The 17548-nt window shown below is 34.3% G+C and overlaps 1 protein-coding gene across 1 annotated transcript in view; it reads left to right on the forward strand.

The window, feature by feature from the left end:
• LOC136026542 (metabotropic glutamate receptor-like) overlaps positions 1-17548 on the forward strand; it is a 344543-nt gene that overhangs the window by 268255 nt on the left and 58740 nt on the right. The window contains exon 12 of the mRNA XM_065703226.1: positions 12459-12578. Within this exon, the coding sequence (XP_065559298.1) occupies positions 12459-12578 (120 nt within the window). The remainder of the gene's footprint in view (positions 1-12458; positions 12579-17548) is intronic.

A 17548-nucleotide genomic window follows, 5' to 3' on the forward strand; every position in this document is an offset into this window, starting at 1 on the left:
TGAGGTAGCAGCACAAGTGAAATTTTGAGAAGACGAGGTACGGAATTACATTCTACTGCATGCATAAGATTACGACGGGAAACATTTAATTGGTGGAGCCACGCGCGAAGGTGGAGCCGGGGAAAGCTCGCGGCCTGACTGAGCCCCAAAATCTTGAAATGGATAAAATAGGAACTTGTATTTTGTGAAACTGCGTAATATTTTGATGTATGTATATTTCTATTGTGGCGTCAATTCAGCTCACGGCTCATCCAATAGGTACAATAGGTCACTGTGATAAAAGATGCGTCCAGGATTTTAATCCACGGGAGAAGATTTGAGATTTCCCTGGTGTGATGTCTAAAAATATGTTAGATCAGGCTCTAATGGCATCCGAAAAGCCATGTCTAACCGTGCTATTAGTATTGTTTGCTGTACTCTTTTGCTTAATACATATATATATATATATATATATATATATATATATATATATATATATATATATATATATATATATATATATATATATATATATATATATATATATATATATATATATATATATATATATATATATATATATATATATATATATATATATATATATATATATATATATATATATATATATATAATATATATATATATATATATATATATATATATATATGTATATATATATATATATATATATATTATATATATATATATATATATATATATATATATATATATATATATATATATATATATATATATATATATATTGCGATTCTCTCTGACCAATGAATATTTAAAATTCTTCGAAGACAATTGTTCTCGAATGCAAGGATTCTCTTCTCTTGTTGTTGGTTCAAACTCCAGGTTTCGGCTGCGTAAAGGAGGGCCGGGATGACCTTGCTGTTGAACAGGCGTAACTTAAGCCGGGTCGAGAAATTTTTCGACTTCCATATGCGCTTGAGCCTATTGAAAGCGTTGTTCGCCTAACCTATTTTGGACATTATCTCTTTGAATGTTGATCCTGTATTCTCCACATGCTTCCAAGGTACCCTAACTCCACGACCTGTTCGATTTCCTGGTTTCCACATCTGATGAAGTGGTCATATGAAGTGGGGAAACAGTAGTCACCATTGTTTTGGTTTTGCGCAGATTTATTCCTAGATTGCTTTTTCGCTGACCCTGCTTAGAAGCTCTTGCAGACGTTTTTTTCACGACTGTTGCATTCTAATGTCATCTGTAAAGTTTAGGCCACCAATTATCAATTTGGAATAGAGTTTGATACCATCGGTCTGGAGTTGCGGAGAATGACGTCAATGATTATGACAGTAGTAGCGGCAACACTACACAGCCTTGTTTGTTAGAATTCAAAAGTATCAGGTTTTTCCTTTGGGTGTCTTAATGCAGAACTCACTGTCCTCGTAAAGAGCTATTATAATTGCGACTGTTTTGCTTGGTACCCCGCAATAAAGAAGGCTCTTCCACAAACTTGCCCGAACTTAGAAAGCCTCGAGTGGAACCCGTATTGTTCGTCCCTAACGTTCTTTTCGAGGTCATTTTGGATCCTCGTCAGAATGATATGACACAGTAATTGCTTGGGGACCGAAAACAGGTTTATTCCTCGCCAGTTTCCAGGGACATTGGTATCATCCTTTTTGAACAGGTGTATTAGTATGCTACGTATCCAATCAACCAGTAATGATATTTTTTGCATTCCCCGTATTTTAGCGAAAAAGGCGGTCCAGAATGATATTAGTGCTGCAACCTAGACCTTTATCATCTCTACTGATATACGTTCTTCTCCTGGGGATTTACCATACTTCAATCTCTTGGGAGCTGCTTGAAACTCTACAGCACTTGGTGGCTCCGCACTAAAGTTTAGGGAGAAGGATGGCGTTACGGGAATGTCGGGTGGCTCATCAGAAGGTGGCCTACTGAGGAGTCTTTCGAATTGGGATGCCCATAACTCATTCACTGCTTCTGGTTCGGTCATGGGTACGCCAGATGGGTCTCAAATCGAGCCGTTGACGATACTCTTCCTTCCAACGATGTCACTTGTGATCTCATATAGGGCTCTAGAATCTCCTCTCCTGGATGGTTCCTCAGCAAGTTTGGCTTTGTTCTCAATCAGGGTTCGGTGGTTATTTCATGGGCTCTTCTTTATGGGTTTGTTTGTTTTGTGGTAGTTCGCGTTTTTCAAGATTAAACGGCCTGGTGTTTGGCTTTGAAGAAGATTTTGTTTTATGCTTTTCCTCTCCCTTATGATATTCCAAGTTCGGTCAGAGAGCCATTGGTCTTTGGAACGGTTCTTGTACTCCAGTATTTCTGTCGCCGACGTATGGAATGAGATTTTCGCAACTCCCCACAGTTCTTCTTGGTGTGGATTTTCTGGCAAGGAAATTGACTTCAATCTATTATAAAGTTGGATCACGAAGGTTCTTTTTACTTTGCTATGAAGTAGTTTATTCGAATCAAAAGGTGGGTTTGGATAGCGTACTTGTTTAACATTTTTTTTTTTCAACTTGACTTTAAATTTGGCAACCATCAGGTTATGATCTGACCCTACGTTAGCTCCTCTATGTGAACGTACGTCCACGAGGCTAATGCACCATTTGCGGCTCACTAGGCAGTAGGCGATCTGATTTTCGGTGACACCATCTGGAAAGGTCCAAGAATATTTGTGGATATCCCGGTGTTGGAACAAACTCCCACAAATAACTAGGTCGTTCGAATTTGCAAAATCTATTAGAATATCACCATTTTCGTTTTGATTACCAAAGCAATGGCACCCTTAGAGTGAGGGCAATATTTACGGTCGTCACTAATTTTTGCATTGAAATCACCAACAAAACAAGCTATGTCACGTCTAGGTATATCACTGGTAAACGACTTTAAGGTTCTGTAAAATTCGCTTACTTCGTTTGTGGGTGCGTAACAGACCACCAAAGACAGTCTTGCATGCTGACTGGCCAACCTAGTGGTAAATATCTCGATTAAACTGGCTGGCACTTTGAAAGCGATAGACTGGTTTTTCTCGTTATCATAAAGGCAACTCCGTGTTCTCTCTTTGACTCTGGTCCACTGAATATGATGATGTGTCCACTTGGGAATTTTTCGACGCTTGAACCAGGCTATTGTACTTCGGACAGGGCGAGGATGTCTAGATACTACTGACTCATTCATTTCAAAACTTGTTCTGTCTTGGACTACTGGGACACTGTTTGAACGTTCCAGAATCCAAATTTGAAGGAATTTATCGTGGTAATAATCGTGTCTATGTAATATAGTTCTTTTTGTGGTTACGATTCCTTCTTGTGCCCTTTTTGGCTTTACATAAGGCTTGAGATAAAAAAAACCAACAAACTATCAGTTTTTTGGCAGATTATTCACAGAGGAGCTCTTCTGATTTTAATTCTAATTACAATCCTTTCTTCTGTGATTCTTTTTTGCTTCCATACAGAAGTAAAAAAAAACAAGATACAAAAAGAAAACATCTAATGGTTTTTGGCACACTATTTACAGACGGACTATTATAATTCGAATTGTAATCCTTTTCTATAATTCTTTTTTTGCTTTACAATAGTTCTAAGACGAATAAGCCAATTATTAATTTCATTATTCACAAAGGAGCTTATCTACTTAGATTTTTTTTTCAACTAGGCAGAATCAATGTTATAAGAATAAACTAATATTTTTAAGACTGACGTATGTCATCAATTCCTTGGCGCTCTACATATCACTACATATTAAGCCCGTAAGCACTAAAGAATATACGAATCTTCATACTTATAAAACCATTATTAACAGGACCGTATCCAGGATTTTTTTTTTTTTAGTTTTTTTAAGTGGGAGGGGAGGGTTAAAAAATTAAAACACGTGAAAAATTTGTTCATATTCATTTTTGTTACGATTTACGAGTCGGAAAAACATTTCGGGGGAGGGGTTGAAACACCCTAACACACCTCACCTCCTGGACAAGGCCTGGATTATCTATCTTTCGATTGGAATTTAGAAGCAATATTAATATAGAAGCATTTCCAATTGACAATAAGACCATTTAAGTGCTAGTTTAAAAGTAAATATCCTTAAACAGAATATACATCGCATAATTCTACTGTGCTTTCAAAAGTCTCACTTCAAAACAATTACTAATAAATATTGTCTATTTAAATAATAAACTTGAATCACATAATAAACAATAAATATCGATAAATTGACTCGGTGGGTAGATGTGACGAAAATACAATAGTTAATATGGAGAAAGATATTCAGAGAAATACTTTTATTTAAAAAAAATATGCAGCATAGTTTTCATCATCAGAAATGAAAGTCCCGCGGGGGGGGGGGGGTCCAAAATAGCGGGTGAAAATAATATTTACATCCACTCAATATTACAAACAAGACTCAAAAAAAGAAAAAGAGGAAAATGCCATCATTTAAAAAAAAGAAATAATTAATCTCAGTGACAATAATCAACCATACAAAACAACTCAAACGTAGGAAACGAATGAATAACCATCACTTCAATTCAGTGACAACCTAGGCAGCCTATAGCAAGCTATTTACTAAGTCCTGAAATAAAGGGGCTTTCTTAGCCCTAACTTGAAAATAAGAGGACGAGGAGAATCCTTCATATAACCTTGGTATGTTCCAAGGTATAGTATGGTTGGTTGGTATTTATGGTGGTTATAGTTGGTATCTGTGGTAATATGTTATATATGGTAGTATGTTCCAAACATGAGAATATAGTCATGAATTACAAAAGATGCACGAATGCTCGTCCTGAATATTAAAATTAACCAAATTTCTAGATTCATGGAGATTAAGGCATTTATTATAATTAAAAAACTTTCCAAAATCAGGGATTATGAATTTGTACGAGAAATTTGCAAGCTGTTAGTCATGGATTTGCGATTAATCCATCAAATTGTTCTTTTTTAATGCTCATGACCAAGGACCTCATCAGAATCATTAAGTTCTGATAATAAATTCACGGCTCTATTCTAAATTTTTTCCACTTTTTAAAAGCGAGTTAAAAAAATTATTTGCTGAGATTGAGCTTCCATAGCTAATATTTAGAAAAAATATAGAGAAATACATTATTTCAAGCATTTTCGGTTTTTATTTTTTGTATTACCCTAACGGCTCCGTTTAATTTTTCAGCTAACCCGCTTGAATGGTTTTCCATCATATGTTTTCATCAATTAAAAACCCTAAGCATTTTGTTGCTCCTTCTCTTTTAATCAGATTCTCCTTAAACTGTCATTTTTTCATTTACTTACTCAACGAGAGTCTACGAAACACGAATACTTTTTAAAAAGTTTTATAACTAAAACTAATCCCAAATTTTATAATTAAGTTATTAACAAAAACAGCAATAGAAGGTGATGCAAGGAAGGTTAAAGTGTCATCCACAAGCAGTAAGACACTTAGCCTTTTTCAATTAATGCTTTACTAAATCAATGAAAATTATGAAAAGAGGGATCCCAAGATTGATCTTTTTTGTTTCTTCACCCTGAACCACAAGATATCGGATCTGTTGATAAGATAAAACTCAAACTGGTTAAAAAGTATTGCGCCACATATGTTACTGGTTGTTTCGAAAAATTATGTGCCAAGCTAGCTATTGAAGCGCCTTATAGGCTAGGGTGTTTTCATTGCCTTATCCGTCTTTTTTCTGTATGTGATTAAATTTGTTTCTTGTTTTTTCTTTTGTATTTACTCCACTTAACCTCTGTTTTGTAAAGTGGGTGATAAATAAATTATTATTATTATTATTATTATTATTATTACTATTATTATTGTTATTATTATTATTATTATTATTATTATTATTATTATTATTATTATTATTATTATTATTATTATTATTATTATTATTATTATTATTATTATTATTATTATTATTATTATTATTATTAATATTATTATTATTATTATTATTATTATTATTATTATTATTATTATTATTATTATTATTATTATTATTATTATTATTATTATTATTATTATTATTATTATTATTATTATTATTATTATTATTATTATTATTATTATTATTATTATTAACAGAATAGAATATATTTATTCACTACAATAGCTAAAGCTATTGTAGCCATGACGTTAGCCAGAGCCATGACATTAGCATGTCATGACAAAAATAATTTATACCTTCAAAAAAACTCACAGGAAAATTTAAACAAACATTACATTAATCAAACACATATTAATCAAATATTAAATATTGGTCGCGTCAATATTATTAAAATGACGGGTAAAATATGGAACAAATGATTTGCAATATCTCTCAGTACTATAGGCTGAGCGAGTTAGTAACTATGGACAATTCTTTTTTATTTGTCGGAGTCTTGTAACTGGTCCTTCAGTTGGGGGGCTCTCAAGGTTGGGTAGTAGACGACTATGAGCTGGGGAATTCAAACAACTTAGTCCAAATCTATATGTTAAGCCATGTCTACGACTATCAAGTGAGTCCAAATTGAGTTGTTTCAGTGCATCCTCGTAAGTTGAGTAGTTTTGTCCAAGTATAATTTTTACAGCTCTTTTTGTATTGTCTCAAGTCTATCAGTTTGATCTTTTGTCAATCCCAGATGCCAAGAAGGGCATGCATACTCAAGAGAAGGTCTAACATAGCTGCAATATACAGACTTTAAAACCTCAGTTGGTGTACCAAATCTTTTTAGGTTGGAAAATGAATGTAAAAGCGAGGCACCTTTTTTAGTCAGATACTCAACGTGCGAATTCCATCTTAAATCATCGTCCAAAAGAATCCTAAGTATTTTAACAATTTTCTTTGTTGGCAGTATGGAATTATGAGAAGATTGGTTGTTACCCTTTAGGAAGGAAAACGTCATATAAGAGCTCTTAGTTTCACTGACCGTCAGTTTTGCCTTTCCTAATTCAGCTTCTAGATCATGATAGATTTTGATCAATCAGACTGTTCAGTAGTCGGAGGGCTTAGTCGCAGTGATAAAACAGTTAAATCATCAGCAAATTTAAAACGCTCACGAATTGTTGTTAAAATACGGTTAAAAACAATAAGAAAAGAAAGCGGGCCTAATTTAGTCCCTTGTGGCGAACCACAAAAAATATTTACAAATTCATAAGGCTCATGATCAGGAAGTTGGACACACTGAAATCTTTCAAAAAGAAAACTAGCGAGCATTCGTACAACAAATGGATGGGCACCCATAGCTTTTGCTTCCTCCACAACTACATTATGATCGAGACTATCAAAGACCTTAACTATGTCTGCAAATAATGCATCAACATAGGCCCCATTATTTTCTAGGTGCTTAAGGATAGTATTCAACAATGCAACCAAATAATGAACAGTACCATGCCCGGATCTAAATCCAAATTGTTGGGGATCAATATTATCATTTATGTCCTCAAATAAACAATCAAAAATAAAACTTTCAAATACTTTTGAGAGAGCTGGAGTTTTCGAAATCGGCCTCATCTCGGTTATATCTTTAGGTGCCTTGCATTCTGGGATTGGCGTTACATACGCCTGTTTAAAAATACATGGGAAAACACCATCAATAAAACACTGGTTAAAAATTGCCGTTAAAGGAGTAGATAAAAGATCAGCAAACTCAATAATCAATTTAATTGGTATCTCACTAGGAGAACTAAATTTACGAGAATCAAGTGCCTTCAGCTTTTTAGCAACTGAACAAATCTCTAGTATAGGGATATTTGAAACTGAATCATTCGGTGGTAATTTTCTTAGTTGCGGATGAATTTTACAAATTGATGCAAAAAAGTCATTAATTTCACTAGGTAACAGGGGTTTACCATTGACATCTCTCACTTCAACTCTGGTTACTTTTTTGCCGATAATGTTCTGAACTAAGTCATGGAACTTCCTTGGGTTGGATTTATATATTTTGCTTATTATTTTAGACCCATACTGCTTACGTGAACATCTTATCTTATATACAATTAAATTTCTTACTCTTTTGAATTCTTTTACGGGTCCAGTTAAATGCAATTCGTTTCTCACTTTTATCAGATTCCGAGTCTCTTGAGTAATCCATGGTTTATCATTAGATTTCACATATATTTTTTTTGTGGGAAAATTTCACAGTATTTTTCGAACAGTTCCTTACAGAATAAACTTGCCATTTTGCAACCGTCAGACAATGAGAGAATATCACGCCAGTCACGATCTGTGAGCCATTTCTTGTAGAGATTTACTAGTTCAGGTCTGAAAGGCCTTTACACCACATTATTTATTTGTCTATTTGGGATAAAATTATTGGGTGTCCAAGCAACACACAGGTGATCACTCAAACCTAATGGGGGTAATGTAACTGGAGTATTATAATATTCAGGACAGTTGCTAAAAATGAGGTACAACATACGGTTACCTCTTGTGGGCACATTGACAACCTGCTTAAATGATAGTGAATTACTTAGCCATTTGGCATCTAAGTCATTAAAGTCACCACACATTATGATACCAGCATTAGGATACAAGGATCGTACATTGTCAGTCCAATTCTGTAAGTAATTCACAAGGTCTTTACGATAGGGGTCACCGAGCGGATAGTAAACAACACATATCACCAGTGATGCCACTTCCTTGGGAAGCTTCTTAGGCCTGCACCACAACCATAATACTTCAAAACCATGCTTATATGGTATAATACTGAAAGTGAGAACTCGATTTCTTATAGACGATCGACAAATAATATATCATATATAATATATAATATATGTTACTGTAATATCATTGGGTGTCATTCTAGGTTTGAAATAGGTATCATATCCTTCAAATGCTACAACATCTTCAGTCGCGGACCATGATTCACAGATACAAGCAATATCAACCAGTTCATTCTTCAAGCAAAGTTCAACCTCTTCTAATTTGTTCATAAGTGACCGGACATTTGATAATAGTATTTTCGGAAATATATAGGGATGAAAGAAGGGCTTTACACTGCGGTCTCGAATCTCCTTGCCAGCACATTGAATCGGTTCCAAGTTTGGATACTCGGAAGACATGGTTTGTGGGGTGGGTGAATCTTTGATTTCTTTGAAATTCCAAACTGGTTGGCTGCTAGTACTGGATATATTGTCGGAAGGCTGGCAGATGTTGGTTCTTGCCAGTTTCTCCAAGGTTTCACGAGGAGTGGTTGGTTTGAGGGGGGAGGGATCTGCATTGGCTGATTTAAGACAGGTGGTTTGAGCTTCAAGCTCATAAGTGGGACTGTAAATTGTTGTCTTTGGCAACCATGTTTTAACAGAGGTGGAATTTTTCGCTCCCCGTTTTTTGAACTTCACAAATCAGTATTGGAACGTAGCTTTTTCCTTCTATGGGAAGTGAGATGCACATTAGGACAACAGTTCATGAAACAAAGGCCATGAGCAAATTTTTTACACAGAGATCTGTGAGGCAGAATACAACACTCATCACGGCTGATGCCTTTGAAATAATCCAAGCAAATATGGAGAAATGTGCAATTCTCCGCCTTTCTACAGCCTCGCCTTATGTGAAATCTGCAGACACGTCGTTCAGGAATATGATATGATGTAAGACCCTCTTCATCTGTATGCGGAGACTGAGAATACTCTAGGTCGGTTTGTGTTGTTTGACTAGTAACAGAGCTACTGCATTGAACAGATACATTATTACTGGGAACTTTAGAGTTGGTTATATTACCCTGGTTTAAGCACGTCTCACAGGTAAAAAGAAAGAAACGTCCCGAGGATTTCTGCAGAGCAAGGACTATGTCTGCATCAATTGCAGCGCAGGCCGCATTCATGCGGTGTAAGCAAAGATGACAATCAAACGAAGGGCTGTCTTTTGTCGGTTCGTCACATAAGAGGCAGCTCAGATCAGGATCTGAGCAGTCATTTCTTTCCTCGGTGATATTTTCTATAGTGTCCATAATTCTTAGTGCACCGCCAGGAATGCCTGGAGATTTAGATGACAAGTTTTCTATTGGGAAGATAGTGCTCTTTTTAAGTTGATCGTTGTTACTTAAGTTCATAAGTTGATAAGTTGTCATTTTTAAGTTGATAAGTTGTCTTTTTAACGATCGTTGATCGTTAAGTTGATTTTATCGTTGTTACTTTGCTGTTTCGGACTATTATTTTTCGATCTCAGGTTTTTCACAGTAAAGGTTTTTGGGGAATCTTTTTGTGTACAAATTACGCACACAAAGGTCTTCTTCAAGTCATTAGAGTATTTAGTTTTTTCCACAACTAAAATGAGACCATTTATTACATTTGATACACTGCATGCCGCCTGTTTTGCTTGTAATTCTTTTTAAACAGATACCACACTGTTCTAGATCCATAATAAATATCGCTACTGAGCGATATAATATTAATAATATTATTATTATTATAATTATTGATAATAATATTATTATTATTATTATTATTCCAGGTTTGTCCAACGTATCAACTAATTTTTCAGGTCTTGTATTATTTTCTTTATCAAATTTATCCTTTTCACTATTCTAAAAATTGGAGCTGGTAAATTGAGGCGTTAAAGCCTCAAAACAAGATTTTGTCAGCATGAGATTCCAGTTATTATCGTCTCAGTATTTTTGTTTATTGAGCTTTGTTTTTTGTTAAACAAGCCAACTACAGTACCTGGCATCAGGATTTTACCGATTCGCCAAAAAAATATCACAGGGGGCAACCCCCACTCACCGTATGTAAGGCCTCTTGATCTATGGTCCGGATTAGGAATGCTTGGCCCCGGTTGTTTCAGTAAATTGTGGCTCAGCTATATAATAGTATATGGTACACTGTTTCGTCTCTTTGCCGAATTAGATAGTCGGGTCGTGTGGGTCAACTAAAAAAGCTAGAGTTCATTAGTAAGAAAGCTTCTAGAAAATTAAAGTCTACTGTACTTTTCCCTGCAATATATGTGCTCTAGCTTGCAAAATATCTTCTCAAAAAGTGAATAACAATGCTAATTTTATTCTAAATCTAGCGTTCATGTGTTTTATCGAACTTTAGCAGTTTTCTTATGAAAAATAGCTGCAGATTTATTCCAGCTTCAAATACACAATTACCCCAATCACTCAGTTTTAGAACAGCTTTGTCTGTAGAAAAGGCCGTATCAGGGGGAAGGCTGGGGGTTTGAAGCCCACTCCCCCCAAAAAAAAATATTTTTCTGACTCGTAAAAATGTAACATAATACATATATACAAAATGTGATTTTTTTTTTATTGTGTAACTTTCCCCGAAAAAAAAACAACAAATATCTTGGATACGGCCCTTTTTGTAGATAGCCTTTTTCTGAATCTAAATCGTGTTTCCAATAAAATGTTATTCCTTTCAATATTATTGCTTGATTGACCAGCTATCACCTTCTCATATCTTTTTTTGAAAATGGGAAAATAAAAATGGTACTTCGGTTTGATGGGTCGTTTTTTTTCTCGCATATGAGGAGGAATCTTTACAGTTTCTGGGAAATTTTAAGTTCGGAGGATAGGTCTATGAGATGAGTCAATAGGGATAAGACGATTATATTTGCAACTTTGATTAGTTTCAGCAAAAAGTCATCTGGGCCACAAGTTTGAATTAAAACCTAATTCCCTTTTAAAACCTAGGTTCTGTAGATGACAATAATTGGTAAGTGAACTATAATTACGCATAAATCATAGTTATAACTATGATTGTGTTATAACGATATTTAATAATTGTGAATGATGAATTATTATTATAATTCCATGGATTAAAACCCAATTCCTTCGTAAACCACAGGTTCTGTCGGTGACAATAATTGGTAAGTGAACTACAATTACACATGGATCATAGTTATAATTACAAATATGTTTAACGATAATTAAAAATTATGATAGATTTATTACAATTACATGAATTAAAACCCAATTCCCTTTTAAAACCCAGGTTCTGTATGTGACAATAATTGATAAATGAACTATAATTACACATAAATCAAAGTTTTGAGTACAATTATGTTATAACGATATTTAAAAATTATTAATGATTAACTATAATTATAATTACATGAATTGAAAACCGATTCCCTTTTAAAATCTAGGTTCTGTAGGTGACAATGATTGATAAGTGAACTATAATCACTCATAAGTCATAGTTATAATTACGATTATGCTAAAACGATATTTAAAAAATATGAATGATTAATGATAATTATATTTATAAAATAGGTGTTAAAGCAAAATTAAAAATATAAACATAAGATTGACTTTATTATAACTACATAAACGATCATGAAGCAAATAGCAAGTATGATTGAGAATATTAAACTCAAAATTATAATTATAATTACAAAATAGGTGTTAAAATAAAATTCAAAATATATCCATAAAATTGAATTTATCATAACTACATAAACGATCATGAAACAAATAGCAAGAATGATTAGGAATATTATTCTGCTTGTTCCCTAAGTTTTTTGTAAGCTTGATTAAGAGACTGGATTATCTTTTTTTAAGACTCGTGTATTGTAGGTAGCAATAATTGGTATGTGGATGCTTGTTGAGACACCAGGGACAAGATATCACCATCCTAGCAGAAGTGAAGTAATCTTAAAATGTAAATTAGAAGATTCGACTTTCCTTGTTTCACAGGTAAGTAATTTGTGCTCCCTCTCTCTTCGCCGTATTAATCTTGGTTTTGTTTTTGCAGCAAAGCTTTTCTGCATGCATAAAGGCTTACTGAAGCAAATTAGAAGAACTGTTTGCATAAAATCTTGTGGCTTAAATCTTTCGTTCTTTTTACTGGCTAATATTTTCATACAAAAGAACCAATCACGTGGAATTTTGCTTCCCTGATTTTTTTACTGCCTTAAAAATTCGGTTTTAAAACCAGTCGGCCTTTGAAAGTCTCTAGAGAGCAGAGGAATAACGTGATTGGCCTTTGGTGATATATGACAAGTTTTGACCAATAAAATCAAAGTTCGCATTTTACCATGAAAATATAGAAAAATAATATTTTTGTCTTAGGGGCTCTGGCATGGTATTCTCTTAATAGATGGAAGGACGAGAAGTATTTGATAGCCTCATGTAGAACGGTACTCTTGTGCTCTACTTTAGAAGGTGAAATGTTACACAACATGAACATTAAAGGAAAGCGAAGCAGCTGAAAAATGTGTGTTTTTTTTGTTGTTGCTTTTTTTTGCTGCTTTAGTATCATCAAGCGGCAGTTGCTTAGTAAAGGATTATATTTTAGTTTATAAAAGATACAACATAACGATCAGAATTTCATAGTTCTATCTCCCAACTACTTCCTTATGAGCAAAGAGGACATAACAAATTTAGGAAAAAAGTGAAATTTGACGTTTCTTAAGAATCTAATACGTTGAGGGATAATATATTGAATCAGTTAATAGAATTTAATTTATTCAAGCATTTTTTTCAAAAAATATTCAATAACTTCTTTTGAATTTGAATGCCTAGTGACATTTTGACTTGTTTGAACAGTAGGCTAAAAAAGAAAGCATTATTAAAAAGCTTTATTAAAAAAAAGTATTTCATTTTGAAAAAGAAACCTTTCAATTTTACAAAAGATTTTGAAATCTTTCCATCCTTTCATTAGGATTAAAGCTTTTCTTTAATAAAAGAAAATAAAAAATTGAGGAAGTCTTTGACACGAAATACAAAATTGGGTGAGTATTGTAAACGTAACAGTATAGTAAATCAGCATTGATCGTCAATTGATAACACCCATGCAGGCCAAGGCAGAATTCAGGGGTGAGGAGAAAGAGGCATTCAAATAAACAATGGTTGTCATATGAACCTTCCAAGAACTATTTGATTAAAAACGCCTGAAACAGAATCTATAGCTAAAATTTAGAATTTAGATTTTAGAAGCCGAATATAGATGCCTAACCAAAATATTGTTATTTTGACTTGAAAAGATTTGATTAATTTGGAATTTTGTACGACACAAGCAAGAATGCTCCAAGAACGTAAAGACTAATATCATACAATGAAAAAAAAACTTGCGTTCTATCGAAAACGAACTGTTCTTTAAGAAGCAATTTTTTTTTTTTTTTTAGAGGCAAATTATTGTTAACACGATGCTGTACTTTTGTAAACATAGTTCTGGGGTCGATAGTTACCTCATGCGGGGCTTCATTAACAACATGTTAACATCAGCTTTTCAAGTCTTACAAAACAAGATTGGAGATAAAACGTTACACCATTGCACGATAGAATTTATTTAGCGACCAACCACTTTGTTTAAACCAAACTATAAATATAACAGTTTCTGTTTTGAACTAAATTCCTTATAAATCCATAACGTACCATCATTAGGGAGGAAAGAGGGACTCAGCTGGCTAAAACAAACTTTCATCTGAAATTTTGGCTCTGGCGTCAACATGTATTTCATACAAGGTTACGTAATCCCTACAATAGATCTACGATTTCATGGGAACAAGCCAGGGTTGAACCCTACCAAATTCTGTGATGGTGTTTCGTTAACGACTGACCAGTTTTGTTAAATCAAGTTATAAATAGAATATTTTATATTTTGAGCTAAATACCTTACAAGTCCATGTTACTCAAACAGCAAGGAGAAAAGGAGGCTCCATGTAGAATTGTAAAAGGTAAGTATCAGCTAACAAAACCAAACTTTAATTCTAAATTTCCGTTTGTGACTCACCATTTATCTTACATGGTGTTTTGCAATATCAACTGTAGCTTCATGCACCAGTGTATAAGGTAACTATCGGCTAGCCAAAGCAAACCCTTCTTCAAAAGTTCCATTTTCTGATCTAAGTATTTTAAAACTTGTCAGCAATAGTTACAAGGAGTGGCCATTAATGACTAATTTACCATAGTTCCTCAGCTAAATCCCTTATAAACCTATATAACTCTATAATTGTGGAGAAGGGAGAACTCCATTTAACGGTGTAAGAAGTAAGTATTTGCTACCAAAACCAATTTTCATTCAAAAGTTCTGTTTTCTAATCTCCTATTTTGATTCTTATCGGGACTAATCACAAGCATTGACTTTGAAAGAATAATTCATCGTGATCTATCAACTAAATCCCTTATAATTTAAACTAATACGTCAATGGGGACGAAAGAGGGGCTCCATGAAACAGTAATTGAAGTAAGTATTGGCTAACCAAATTAAATTTCATTCAAAAGTTCAGATTTCTGATCGTATTATTTGAGACCTTGTTGGTAAAGTCACAAGGAGTGACCGTAAATTTTTAATTTCTCATGGTCTTTAAACTAAATTCCAAAGAATCAATACCACTCCATCAGTAGGGAGGAAGGGGGCTCCATATAGTAGCGTAAGAGAGAAGTATTTGCTGCCCAAACGGACTTCAATTCAAAGGTTCAGTTTTCCGATTTTTGACATTGAAGCCCTGTCTGTGATAGTCACAAGAAGCGACCTTGACTGAACTAGTCTATCAGAGGGGAAAAAGGAGGGACTCCATGCATCAGCATATGTGGTAAATATTTGCCAGCCAAAGCGATTCAGATAAATATTCTTTAAACATGGAATCTATATAGACTTACAAACTAGCTATACACAGGAATTGCCTTGTGTATGTCCAATGTCTAAGTCACTACTGAACACCTCACATAATACGTAAATATTTAGTAATTACTTAGTCATAATTACTAGTAATTACCTAGGACTAATTATTTTTGCTGGGGTGCTAACGCTGGCACCGGTATTCGTACTCTAATGCCACTAGTTTATGTGGCGAAGCATCACCAGTGCCAGCACTGATGGTGCTGTAGGGCCGAGTATTACCATGTAAGGACTAATTAAAAATAATACAATAGCAAAGACATTCCTGCAAGAAGAAGTTGGGTTTGTCTAAGAAAAGTTTCTTTTTCTATAGTATTCTTTCTGAGGCTCTTACCATTCACACTTTGACATTAGAATGTTTTAAAGTTCGGCAAAGGTGGAGTTTGACAAAGGTAAACTTTCAAATTGGATTGCTACGAGTTATATTAAGAAGATGTTATTTTTGCAATCAAAACCTCTTCCAAATCTTTCCTCCTTTGGTTTGTTTAGTGAATACAGTTTACTTTTCAGGAGGGATATTGTGCACATTCAAAACACAAAATGGTTCCCTTTATAATTGGTTTATTTGTAGAGAAAGGGAATCAAGTAGGTTTAGCCCCAGGTACCCTCGTAACCCTCATGGTACTGGGTCAAAAATTTTAGTTAACTGCTTTGTAGAGAGTGGTCGAAGTGTCTTCCGCAGCTCCATGGCTAATAAGTATGTTTATGACTGTGTCTATGTATGGTTATGCTTACAAGTATGTATTAGCAGTACTGATACTTGAGAAGGTTTTTTATTTTATTGTTTTGTCCTTGTCTTGCTGCTAAATTTGAATTTCCCACCAAAATCGATCCACAAAATCGACAATCACCTCGGCAGTTGTTTGTCGAATTTGAGCCACAGAGCGAGCCACGAAAATCTTCTTGGTCGTGGAAACAAATGTGTGGGCCGCATGAAAGGCCGTGGAAACGCTCTTAAGGCCGTGGAACCTTTAAAAGTAAAGTTAGATTTTGGGCAAAAAAATTGTCTGACTTATTTTTGGCTTGTTTTTCAAAGGCTACGGCTTACTTTTTGGCTCACGATCTGGCAACACTGATTAGCACTCTGCCTACACAAAAAGGAGCTAACGGATTTGGAATGCGACGATCCTAAAGACAGAAAATTGACAGATTTGTGATTCCAAAAAAGGGTCCGGAAATTTGGAGCTTTGATCTGTTTGAACGACTGGACCAAGTGTATCCCAATGCAGAAAACATTGAAACTATCTTTGTTTTTATCGATTTAAGACGTCAGGAAATGAGTCTCTTTTTTTGAAACTAACCTACTATAAACTTATAAGGATTGTATAAAGGGCTAGAGAGACCTCAGTTAAGACAAACCATTGAAGAAATTGGTTGTGTTGGTTTGAGACTTCCAAGACTGGGCCACAAAATGTGTTTTCTTCATTTGGCTTAAAACCATAAGGTCCAAGGACTCGACTACGGGAAGCACCCTTGTTCTAGCGAGCGAAGACAGAAAATATTGAAAGGAATTGGTTAAGCCGATTTATGATGCCCAGAATAGCTCCAAGATTTTTTTCGTCTCCGACTGGCTTGCACCAACTGGGTATGCAAAATGGGAGATCCTCAGAAAGGAGAAACTTTTTTTTTTCTAGATACTATTTTAAAGTAAAATATCTTATTAAATACAGGGTGAGCAAGATTTACAGCTATTATTTGAAAATTGAACAGAAATTATTCCATATATGAAGGATTGCCCTCTCTTTAATAAATTACTCTTTACTCTAAAATTTAACTGTTACTAAAACTGAAATACGGGGCCGTTTAATTAGAATAGGATGCTTTTTTAAAATTGCTAACAGCTGTAGCGTAAAGAGCAAGGTATTGAAAAGGGAGCAACCCTTCATATACGGAATAAATCTGCCTAAATTAATTTGCGAATCTATTTTAATTTTTTATGTACGGTGGTTCAAATACGAACCTACATCGGTTGAAAAACGTTCAGAAATTAATAAGAAAACACGTGTTTTTAACTACAAGTAAGGAGCGACATTAAAACTTAAAA

The sequence above is a fragment of the Artemia franciscana genome, chromosome 4 (assembly GCF_032884065.1).
Source record: "Artemia franciscana chromosome 4, ASM3288406v1, whole genome shotgun sequence".
Taxonomy (NCBI): domain Eukaryota; kingdom Metazoa; phylum Arthropoda; class Branchiopoda; order Anostraca; family Artemiidae; genus Artemia; species Artemia franciscana.